Source organism: Bombyx mori, chromosome 1 (assembly GCF_030269925.1).
Source record: "Bombyx mori chromosome 1, ASM3026992v2".
Taxonomy (NCBI): Eukaryota; Metazoa; Arthropoda; class Insecta; order Lepidoptera; family Bombycidae; genus Bombyx; species Bombyx mori.
In genome coordinates this window covers 243,742-256,878 of record NC_085107.1, presented here as the reverse complement: position 1 = coordinate 256,878, position 13,137 = coordinate 243,742, and the positions used below count along the sequence as shown (strand labels likewise).

Below are 13,137 nucleotides of genomic sequence, written 5' to 3'. Positions count from 1 at the left end.
ACGCTCAAAAAGTGTAACTTGAATTAATATCAAAGAAAAACAAAGAAAAAAATACTGCATAAATAAAATAAATAAATAATTATAATTACATAAGTTTGATAAAAAATCTCCGATCAGTCTCCGAGTACCACACGTCTTTTTTTTATTGTCGAGTGGAGTACTATCACTACATAATATAAAACAAAGTCGCTTTCTCGCGGTTTTTCTTAATATATAGATTAATTGAAGGGGAAGATTTATATGTATAATAACATCCATTAAATATGCTTAATAATTGCCCGTTTGTTTCTTCTTCTAGACGTCTTGATAAACAAGCTAATATTCTAAATTCTGGCTGTGAACCGTCGACGTTAATAGACTAAACTCGGGTAGGATTTCGAATGAGCTCAGAGTTGTGCGTGAAACTGTCGAAGCTGTACCCGCAGCGCTGACGGCCTGACGCTCAATTATCTTGTTTGAAAATTTACGGTGAACTGAATCCGATTCAAAGCCGAGGACAAGTATTCTGAGAATGTTTACAAACGTCTCTTGATGTCTTTGGGTTCGCTTAACACGTTCTCACGATGCAATGTCTTTCTTGACTAATAGTATGAACTGGCATCACGATTTTATATTTCCAATAGCCTATTAAGTACAAATTACATATTTTGGTCGTACTCATTACTACTTAGTTACTATATAAAATACTTAGGTTGTCTTCAAAGGTCAAAAGTAGTGCCTTGCTGCACCTGTTCATGTGTCGAAAGATGTCTCAGAGAGAAAATCTAATCTTGGTGTTCATAGAAGTGATCAATATAATATTATAATGATAACTTACGAGTGCTATTACTACATTGATATACGAGATGTTTGACCCTGATCGGAACATCACTCTGACCTGTCCCAGTGAAACTGGAAAAGAGTAATTGTTCAATTTCTGAGCTTCAAAGCGTCAGCGAGCGACGTCCGCCATGACAACGACTCTCTCTCTCTCGAATCCATCTGTCAAGAGCAACGCATCGATTTTTATTTCTCATAAATTAAGTCTTTAAACTTGTCATATAGGGGAAAATAAATATTTCATAAACAACATACAGTCCGCGCTCAATTACCACAACGCAACAGTAATACTTCCTTTCTAAACGTAAAGAAATAAATGAATAATGTACACCGCGCACATCCCGTTAAAGAAAGATTACCAGAACCCGACTTCATGTTATTAGATTTTAAATTAAATTTAAGTTAAATCTATACTAATATTATAAAGCTGAAGAGTTTGTTTGTTTGAACGCGCTAATCTCCGGAACTACTGGTCCGATTTGAAAAATTATTTCAGTATTAGATATAAAATCTAATCCTAATACAAGCGGAGCATCAATAAATAGTGTTTCAAAATCGTTTTTTTTTTCCTTTTTGAGAGCTTCCGCTGTGTGCGCTGTAGAAACGGTTCAAGTTTTGCTAAAATAATGTATGACTGAATTGTTTCTCTTTAAGAGTTGTTCTATAATTTGTTCTAAAATAAAGTATTATTTGTAAACTATTCCACACGGACGAACTCGCGGGCAAAAGCTAGTTAATTAGAAGATAATTAATTGCAAGCCAATTGCAAACAAACCGCTTACGTTGTGGGCATACAATACACTAATTTAATTCCGTGGAGGGCGGAAACACGATTATTGTACAATATTTGTGTGCTTGGGTCCTTCTTATTTAACTTCGTCCAATTAGGATCGCGATCAGGATGTATCCACGCGTGAAACGGAAAGCTCACGACTTTTGTTCGAATATTCGAAAAAACATACGGGAAGTTGAACTTTCTTGTTACACTCCTACTCGTACAATAGCTTACTGCATAGTTTAGCGTCGAGGTCTCGTCGAGCTCTCCCGCACAACATTATCTCGTTTCAAATACTATTTCTGATATTTGATATTAATCGTTGCGCTCTGGATTTGGTTCATAGTATTTTTCTTTCGTACATATGTTATTCCCTAACGCATAAATTATTGCTCGGAAAGCAAGTCGTTTTTATAAAAATGAAGGATGTTTTTTTATATATTAGCCCTTTCAAATAATTGCGTACAGTTAAATTTGTAAAATTCAATCAGTTAGCAATATCAGGAGTTGTAAGTTGCCGGCTTGCATCAGTCAATGTCTTGGAGGAATAACATAGTATAAAACATTGAAACCTGAAAATAGTATATTTGCTTAGTTCTCCTCTCACGATTGCCTCTGTGTTATGAACCACACCAGTATTTACCATCACCTTACTTATTTCTACCGCAAATCTGTAATGTGTCCCAGTCTGAACGGTGAGACCGCCGTCATACCATACAATTCAGACTTAGATCTTATATCTGAGAGTGGGTGCATTCATGTTGTGAGCTCCGCTACCTACTTAACATCAACTGGGCCGTGAGCTTATTCATCCGGAATTGGGAGTCCTCATGAGCTGTTTCCCTATTCTACCTTTATTTGACTCCAGAATACCGAGCTCATTGCCTAAATCATAGTGTAAAGTAAACATAATTGAATTATCCAAATCAAATTATGAAAACATAATAAAATAAACATAACAAGAAAATACCGATACAAAAGATTCAATGTTTTTTCTCGTTTGAAGAAACATATGGACCAACATTTAGTGTACAACACCATGTTTCGTGATCCGTTTTTTTTAGCAAAGTGTTTCGCTCGAGAGGTCTTTCTTCATTGGGTAGAGATAAAAGGGCACAGGAGGGTTTTTGCCTATATTTGTGGTTTGTTTTCGAAGCGTATTATGTTAAGTAGGAGCTGATTATAATATTCATAGGCATGCATTGCTTGTTTATAGCTTAAACCTTTTTGTAAAGTAAGTCTAAGTATGAATACATTTAAAAAAATCGGATTATAACATATTCTTACTAAGCAATACAAAAGAAAAGGCTTTAATAATACCAATGGAAGAGAGAAGAGAAAAGAAAATTTAGGTATCCGCTACAAGTAAGCTACAAGTCTCTCTACCATCTTCTATTATAAATTTCAATCACAAGTTACAGTCAAGTTACTAAAACTATCGATTTCTAGATAAATATTTTTATGCTTATTAATCAAAACACGTTTATATGTCACAGTCATGACAGTACTCAAATTATTTTGATTATCTATATATTAATACGTGAAGCAAAAACTTTGTATCCCTTTTTACGAAAATTGCGCGGACGGAGGAGTATGAAATTTTCCACACTTATAGAGAATATAGAGAAGAAGTGCACAATGCTAATATTTTTTTAAAATAATGCATAAAACATACATTAAATCAATAAAGAAAACATTACACACACTACATAGCATGTATTTGACGCACACACGCATGCATACTATTTATTGTCAAACTTTTGTTCTTGACGTCTGTTGTCAAATTGAGAATAGATAAAATATTGTTTGTCTTTGTTAATATTTTTTATAGTGTAGTCTTGGTGAAATTTGTGATTATAGAAGTATAAAATATAATCATAATAGTGTACAAACTTACAATTCCAATTAATTATAGTCGAATTCCGACTACTGCGGGACCTCTAGTTTTAATTAATACCTCTACTCTTCATTCAATCAAAATCAAAATTCAATTAAATATATAATACCACTCACTACACTTATCTCCCATAAATCAATGGTTTCTGCGTAAAAGTGAAAAACGCTATACGAGTATACGATGTCGGCGTAAAATACACCTATTACATCCGAGGCTCTGACAAGTGTCTGAATGTCGTTTGCCCAGCCTCTGGGATCCAAGATGTACCTTGAAATTATATGAATTAATGTATAAAAGTACATCCGGTTCCGACTGTCAAAAGCACAACAGTGTATGTTATAGTGCTCCCAGTTCTTATTACGTACCACAGTGAAAACCAACGAATAAAAGCCGTGAATCACATAACATAAACTTGGAAAGGAAGATCGACGAAAACACCAACAAAAACCAACAGAAAACACCTGACAACATCGATTATATTGCGGTAAAGATTCCACTTTGAGATTTCCATTGAGTGTAGAAATAATTAATTATCAACTGTCAATTAAATCAAAAGCACAATGAAGAATCTGTCAGTGACTAGAGAAGACAACAATGTAGATCGGAAGATGACATCAACAAAAGTGGTAGGAACGACTGGGATGAGAAAAACGCTGAAGAGAACATTATGAAGAACCCTTGGGGAGGCCCATGCTGTACAGCAAGACGATCAAGAAACCGGTGTCGAATAATAAAACTAGATAATACGTGTTTACTTACATATTGAAACTTTTAAATACCTACATAATATATCGCGCTAGTGACCAAGTTATTAAAATAAATAAAAATTAACTTAATTTCATTGTTAGGAAAGGCTATCTTAATCTTAATTAAAGTACACTTAGATATTTGGTTACTTCAATTTTGTTGAAATTTATTAACGAAGGCAGTTTTGTTCGACTAACATTACAGTTCAGATGAATTCGGCCTGGCCTAAAGGGTAAGATGTCTAGCGATGCAACTGTGTGGGTTTGTTCTAATCCCACAAACAGGTACCAAGTTTTTATGTGATAATATTGATTAAGTAATAAGGCATCATAAAACTTCGTATTTACTGCAGGAAAGAATGAAAAGCTACCAATAATGTCTACAAATATTCTACTCAAGCTCATTCGAGAGGATTTTGCCGCTAATTGTAATGAAGGAAAAATGATTCAAAAATGGACGGAAAAACGTTCCAAATAGAAGTACCAAACCTGCAAATATATGTATAATTAAGAACGGCTACTACATGCTACGTACACTTATATTATAGAAGTAAATTAGAACCTGCTTTATACACATGACACACTCACTCCATAACCTGATCGTTGGGAAAAATCTCGGTAGACACCGCAAGCTATTGCATTCAATTTGCAATTCGAAATTATATTATAGGTTAAGCAAATTTGCTTGTGTGATGCACGCTCCGCTTTAGGTTAGTAATCACGTGCAGTGATTGGTATTGCTGGGAAGACCCACGCTGGACCGATTAGATTACTATTGAAATCCAATGCGTTTTCTTGACGCAAAACTGGGTCGCAGATTCAATTTAATGAAACCGCGTTTAATATTAAACAACCCCGTTATAATCAAACTTTTTAAATTGTATTTTTATAGTTTCTTTATTTTTTGCTACAAATGTACCTATGATTCTTAAAAAAAAGGTTTGAATATTTCATTAATACGGGACCGAGTTTTTGTTTATAAAATAAAGAAGTTGCTAAAGACTTAACGCCAGTCAGGACTCAAACTCGACTAATCATTAACGAATACTTTTTCTCTTTTTTTTTTATTGCATTAACGGATGGACGAGCTCACAGCTCACCTGGGGTTCAGTTGTTATCGGAGCTCATAGACATCTACAAAGTAAATGTCGTCACCTACCTTGAGCTATGAGTTCTAAGGTCTCAGTTTTTTCAGTACAACGACTGCCCCACCCTTCAAACCGAAACGCATTATTGCTTCACGGCAGAAATAGGCAGGGTGGTGGTACCTACCCGTGCGGACTCACAAGATGTCCTACTACCAGTAATTATGCAAATTATAATTATGTGGGTTTGTTTTTATTAGACGATGATATTCCTTCACCGTGGAAGTCAATCATGAACAATCGATAGGTACGTTTTTCATTAGATAAATTGGTACCTGCCTGCGTGATTCGAACACTGTTGCATCGCTTGATACGATTACACCGGTTGTCTTATTTTTTAAGCCACGACGCCTTCTCCTAGTGTTAGAGCTGAAGGCGACTAATGCAAGAGTCATTGAATCTGATGGATCCGTAAGGACGTGTCTGGGACGTCGACATTTGACATTTGACATTTGACATGGACATTTTACTCCGCTTACAAATCTTAGGATAAAGTCGGCCGAGAATAAACGCTTTGCGGTCGCGGAAAGATTTTATATGCGGGCGGAATTTCATCAATGCATCCAGGGTGATGCCCAGGTACTTGACTTTCCTGACCCAGGGTATTGATTGGCGGAAGAGGGTGATCAGGGGTATGAGTCTTGATGATGTCTATTAAATTACTCGCCACCAGCAAAACGAGAACTATGTGATCCGAAATATTCTCCATCTTCGGACTCTTTCAATTCCCGTTAGCTAAGAATAGTGTAGTGAGTCCCTTATCACTGCAACGACATCCCCATACATATCTACATTCATCTTAAGGAAATATGCCCTAAGGCTGCATATCTCTGAGTTATTTTAAGTAGATCCTTGGCATTCAACACGACCCCCACATTTCCAAGGTATATACAACCCCATCACAGATGAACGTGGATGATGCTTTCTGTTTGTCGTAAACAATCGTTGGAATTTTCTGTCCAGTGCGTCCAACTCTGATTGTGTCCACCTTAACATGCCAAACAAGTATGTTAACATTGGTATGACATTGGTATGGTATTGGTATATTTTTTTTTATTGCTTCAATATCTTGTTTCCGCCCTATTTATGGCCTTTAAGAACTTTATAAGGCGACCAAAGAACCGATCTCTAAACGATTGCTTCATATCTACGTCTACAATATTAAGTACTTCGAACATACCAAGGAACTTGTAGGTCTCCGATTCACAAAGAGATTTAAGGACGTCAAACAAGCAAGTAATGTCGTTAAGTCTGGTTTTTTGGAAACAAATAATTTGAGGTCATTTATTTATTATTATACGAGTACAATTACTTTGAAGCTAAATATGAATATCTGTCGAAATTCGCGAATTGTTTTAAAAACACTAATTTAAAATAAATTCCCATAACAAAAAGTTATTAAAAAACAGTCTATTATGTTAATACCTAAACCCTTTGAGAGAAGGAAGGTGGAGGGAGGACGAGGAACCGCCACTAATAAAAGTTACCCACAAAAGTGAAAAACTTCGGAATTGCTTCGCATAAAATGAGTCGATAACAAAACAGCGGCGTGGGAACAGCTCTAAATAGCTTTACTTCAATGCTTATTTACACAAGTTTTAGAATTTTCAGATTATTTAAAAATGAGACGCGTTACAAAGAGTTTTATTGATTCCTCACACGTCTCTGATGGATAGAGATGGGCTATCCGCTACCGTGCGTGTGCAAATTATTTTTTAAAACAGACCAAAAGCGGTCGACCCTGTTGGGATAGTTGAGTTGAATACTGGCAGCAACTGGATGCGTAGAGCCGAATATCGGGTTAAGTGGCGAGCTTTGGGGGAGGCCCATGCCCAGCAGTGGACTACCGCAGGCTGATGATGATGAGGTGAATATTTGTTGACCGTAAAATACGAGATATAAAAATTTAAAGATCCAATGAAATCTTCAGTTCCAGTTTGCGCGATGACTTCATTTTGTGATTTCCAAGCTTCCGCGCCGCTCTACTGAAAAGTATTCACTGGGCGGAGCCCCCACCTAAACACCTAACTGTAGTTGGGTCTCGGAGATGCAGTATTCTTCTGTTTAAATTTTTCGAGAAAACGGCATGACATGAGAACCTTCTCATCGTGGCCGCCGGTAACTACATTCTCGATTTTGCGGACCGAATGGAAAGCAGTCGACGTCGCCCAAAGCACGTCATTTCGGATTCTCCCGATCCACTAACGGTGCTTTTAGGTACCTCAAGCACCGGTCATCGTTCTCGTCAAACCCGTCGCTTGTGATGAAGGGCTCGGTGAGTAAATTAACCCACAGGCACAGCCCATTTAGTTTCTCGTCGGATCTTCTCAGTGAGTCGCGTTTCCGATCCGGTGGTAGATTCTGCGAAGCACGGCTCTCGTTAGGGTTCATGTTAGCAACGTCATCAGGTTTAAGCCCCGTGAGCTCATTTACTAGCTCGAAAAAACTAGAATAACTGCTCGAGGTTACTAGAATCGGTAGGGAAAAAAAACTCTTTAAATTTATCAAACGGTTGGAGCACGTGAAGTCTTTCAAGAACTTCACTGCAGAAATAGGCTAAATTATGGTACCGAAATATGAAAGGTTGCACCGTAACCTGCCAGCCAGTATTAAAGATGAAAAACACGGGGATTACTGATTAAGAATGCCACGACTACTACTACCTATACTAGACTGAATGATAGACCAGCATAGTCAACATCTGTAGGTATTGTAGAAGCGTTGGTCTATTGATGCTCAATGCATCTCAATTACTCATGAACTCATGAACGCGACTTTATATTGTAATAATCATCGTGAACTTTACCCTGCCTGACGGCTTCACAAGAATAATCCGTAGTGTTATGGCAACGTAATATTTATAAAATGTCGTTATTTTGTGTTTTTAGCACGTTAAACCTCAAGTGAGTCTAGAGAAACTACGCGAGTAGATATTACGAGTCCCATTCATTGCGTTCTCGTTATAGTGGTATTGCTTGCACCGCAATGAACCTGAGATTTGGAACTCTCGTCTAAAGTTAGGCGGTGGCGTTCACGATACAACGTTTCTTGGCATCGGTAAACGTTTGGCAGCGTCGTTTGTTAACCAACACTGACCGATGTGTACAAGTAATGTACACTTGAAGACATGTCATCTGCCTATGTGCCATCTGTCTATTATACAAGATGCGGAGAGTTATTATCGCCAAGAGGGCAGTGAACGCACTACCGCAATGTAAAAGAGACATCCAATTACTTGGCGAAACCGAATGCAGTTGAATCCACCTGGCTGACTCATCCACCTGGAGGCAATCTGTTAGTGCATAAACATACAATTCGTGGTATGCAAATAAACATTTGTAAAGTTTAATTGTTAGAGCGTATAATCAAGGTACAGTCGACGCATAGTTAACGTATATTCAACGTAAAGTCCAGCCTGGGTAACATTGCCCTTTAAAGTCAATTATTATCCAAAAAGATAGTGAAGCTTTCCGCGGAAATGTAGTTGGCTCCCTTTTCAGAAATCACGTGGCTTGTATATTTATGTTTACGTTTTTAAACCTAGTCATTATTCTAGTACCAATAATAATACGAAGACTAATAGGATAATACTTTAGTGTGTCAATTTTAAAGACGATTAAATATAATAACGGGATGCGGGCATTGTTCGCAGGCAGAAACGGAGGGCGGGGCCACTCAGCCAGCGCCGGCGCAGCTCCCGCTGTGCCCGGCCGGCAAACCGGACATCGAGGCGCAGCCGCTACTCAATGACGGTACGTACCTAAGGAATATTATTTACTCTTCTCTATGGACTGCAGATGAGCTCACGGTCTACCCAGTATCAAACAGTGGAGCTAATCGACATCACGACGATGAATATCTTACCCAATTTGAGACATCGGGCCGAACAAACTCTCGATTGTTTTGGAATAATGAGGTCCCTGCAGCACAAACTAGATTTCGTGATAATTTCTATGCAGTAATAAGTATCTCCTAAAAGTTACATAAGGCACAAAGATTTCATAATTAGCAACAATCGTTGTAAGCTTTCTTACAAAATATCTTAATTGCAAAATATACCAACACGAGAATTATATTTAATAAGCTGTTCGTCAAACAGATTATAACTAAGAGTAGGTATTAGGTGTGGATCGAGTCAACCTTCGTCGATACGGCACGTATTTATAATCCACATAAAATACTTTTCGGATCGAGTTTACACAAGCTAAACTCGTGCAGCGTAAACCCGAGATGGTAAGTCAGGCGATGCTCCGGTTGCTAATTGAAGCGCATAATAACCGACGATGTTAACTTTTAAACTATTACGTGAAGTTGGTAACTACCCACATCTACTCCCGAGCGTTTCATGGAAACGTAATTTGCATGTATTCTGAAATCTTGCAAAATTGCGGACTTGTTCATGAGTTAAAAGCATCGCCGAGCTCCCTTCCTCTAAACTCACGACAAGTGTAGCTTACAGCGGACAATGCGTTGAGTTCATGACGAGGGTTCCTTGTTCACTGTACTTTGTACAGGGCTATCTTGACTTTAAAACAAGGAAATACAAGAAACTAATAATATACTACGCCTTACGTTCAACAAAGAGCGTTTCTTCTTTTATTTGTTCTCTTGATTACTGTTATATAATGTAATTGGGTACCTGCGTGTAGCCCCCGGACCAATGTGTCTACTATTCACTTCAAAGAGCCACATTCCTCGTATTTGATTGAAAGAAGCGCGCAAGTGAGCTTTCGAATCGAATATTCGGACTATACCTTATATCCAAACGTTCCAAGTACCTGCATTAGTTAGACGTGTGCTCAAACCCACATCAAAGCCTTCATCGGGCAGCTTTGATTTCCTGTCGAAGGTTGATTAAAGCGTTGCATCCGACAGACAGGTTATTGATTCTACACAAACGAAATTGGATTCTACTATAGTCGAATTTGTCTTTTTGAAGTTACTTTGAATTTTCGTACAGTGTGCTCAATTTTTCCTGAAAGCGCCCGATTTTTATTTTTGTAATGGCTAACAGAAACAGGTAATTAAAAAAAGCCGTTTTCTTACAAAAGATCCTTTTATAAAAAAGGTCAGAACGGAAGCCTTAAAAAATTATAGAGCCATGAAAGGTTTTCCTTATTTCGTGAAATGAAAGAATGCTAATTAATACATTCTAAGCCAATCGAATAGTGAAGTGAGCTCTTATTAACTCTATTCAAACTTAAACTGTTTTGAGGAATTGTTTGTGAAGAAAAGTTGGAAACTAAGATAAAGTCATTCAAAATGCGACAGAAACATTCATCAAACGATGCACTTTTGACTTTGATGTTTAAATTTTTTTTAAATAGTCAATGTCTGAATATTTGTTTAATTGTAGCAAAATATCATTTGTAATAATTCCTTAAGGGCTTCAAAATTTTTTCATTTTATAATAGCGCAGTCGCTCTTGTTTTCATATATATATTTTTATTGCTTAGATGGGTGGATGAGCTCACAGCCCACCTGGTGTTAAGTGGTTATTGAAGCCCATAGACATGTACAACATAAATGCGCCACCCACCTCGAGATATAAGTTTTAAGGTCTCAAGTATAGTTACAACGGCTGCCCCATCCTTCAAACTGAAACGCATTACTGCTTCGCGGCAGAAATAGGCTGGGCGGTGGTTCCTACCCGCGCGCACTTACAAGAGCTCCTACCACCAGTAATTAATTGCGCAAATTATGATTTTGCGGGTTTGATTTTTATTACACGATGTTATTCCTTCACCGCGGAAGTCAATTGTGAACATTTTTGTTGAGTACGTATTTTATTGAAAAATTGATATCCACCTGGGATTCGAACACCGGTGCCACCACACCATAAATCTTCATAATTGACTTTCACGGCTTAACACCAGGTGGGCCGTGAGCTGGTATAGCCTTCGATGCAATAAATAAATAGAAACTTATGTAATAGAAAAAACTGAGAAACAGCTCTTAATTATTAAATATAAATGAAGTTTATAGATCAACGAAAATAGTCTACAGTCTGAATACTTGTAATAAAAAAAATCTACTGCTTTCCGAACGTTTATTCTTGATTAATGCTACTAAAATTCACTGGATTAACTTTTTTCATTAAAATTATAAAAATCATGAGCGAGCGAACCTTCATCGACATTTACAAATTTGAGAAATCCCGACGGAAAAGCAAAAGAGAATAGTGAAAGGCTTGAAACAAGCGTGTGAAGTTGTCGCTGCGACTTCGAATTACTCCGGTATTTTCTTGTTTGTCGGCCCGTGGCGCGAATCTAATTTGTCCTTAATACTCAAAGCATGTATCTGCTCTGGAACAAAAAACGGGTAACGAGTTTCAAGAAAAGTCGGAAAAAATGAGGTTTTTATCCGTATTCCGAATATGAAGAACGTAACGACGGTTCAAGAACAACGGAATAGCAATGATACAGGTTTTTAATTTGCCAAACAATACGGCCCGCGGCCAAACAAAATGTATTCCTATGTGTTTCCTTCAGAAATTACGTTTCAGACATAAAAAACACAATTTACTACGTAGTTAAATATTATGCTAGCCTATTGCTTCCACAGCTATCGACTTGAGGTCAGATTTTTAAAATGTTCACTCCCAATACAATTTGTGTTATTCATTCATGCTCTCGTAAATTATTGCTATGGAACGAGTAAGAAATATACGTAGCGAAGTTTTGAATGAAATAAAAATGAATCTCCGCCGCACTAGTCATACTTGTACTAGAATTTTAGATTTTCCTTTACGTATTGCGCTACGTGCGGCACACGGACTGGTCGTTACAGGACCATTGGAACGTTTTTCAGTTTGTCTTTCGCCCGCATTTAGCTGGAGTACTTGAAGTAAGTTTTTAATTTGAAACGAGAAACACAAATTATTTTTATTCAATTTTATTCTTCACTATTTTTGAACTTAAGGGCACTGTGTGAAGTATTCATTTTTGTTTAGAACTTCCCAATTCTTCAACTATGTCGAATAGATTTCTCCTACACGTTAAAAAAGCTCACACCTATAAGAAAGCATGCCCCCCTAAGAGACACAACGCTGTGTATATCATTCGCGCGAACCAAAAGAAACGAGAGAAATTTAATGGACGGTATTTGAATTGCTAATTGAAGTCGCGCCTTAGAACGTCTATCTCGCACTCTGAATTGACGGGGATCCGTGACGACACGGATGTCGCGGAACTACACCATTTACACAATATTTTGTACTCTCCTAACTTGAATAATATAATATTTGACTGAACACCTTGACTCCTCATTTTAGGCGTAACATACCTTACTATTTTTAAATTTAGTTATCACCAGATAATATAGAAAATTAATTAGAGCTACATAGTCATGATACCCGGAGTAAACTCAGCTGATAAACTATATTTAAAATTATATTTTGAGACGTGTGAGAGAGCTGTCGTTCCACCTGACGTAAGCCTGCTAATCTAAGTAGATAATATTCTACTTTAACTATAAACGAGATGATTATAAATTAAAAACTCGAATCCGCAGAAGCAGGCAATAGAAACTACCAACGGGTTTATGGTTTCGCTTGTAGTCGTACTGATTGCTGACACAATAGGCGATACATCGATACTCTGATGAATACATTTAGATTTACATTTTAAATGTAAAATTAATCATTAGACGTGTTATTTGGGCTCGATTTATGTTTAGTTATTGTACTGGTGTAGGAGAGGGTCGTTGTAGCGGGTGCTGTCCGGCTCGAGATTGTGTTTACCCGCTCGACGGCGC

At 37.4% G+C, this 13,137-nt stretch overlaps 1 protein-coding gene across 2 annotated transcripts in view; it reads left to right on the top strand.

Annotated features, from left to right (window-relative positions):
• The window catches only part of LOC101739615 (adenylate cyclase type 6), a 203,776-nt gene that overhangs the window by 94,594 nt on the left and 96,045 nt on the right, over nucleotides 1–13,137 (top strand). For both annotated transcript variants that reach the window (XM_021352310.3, XM_021352309.3), the window contains exon 5: nucleotides 9,035–9,134. In XM_021352310.3, coding sequence (XP_021207985.2) covers nucleotides 9,035–9,134 — 100 coding nt within the window. The remainder of the gene's footprint in view (nucleotides 1–9,034; nucleotides 9,135–13,137) is intronic.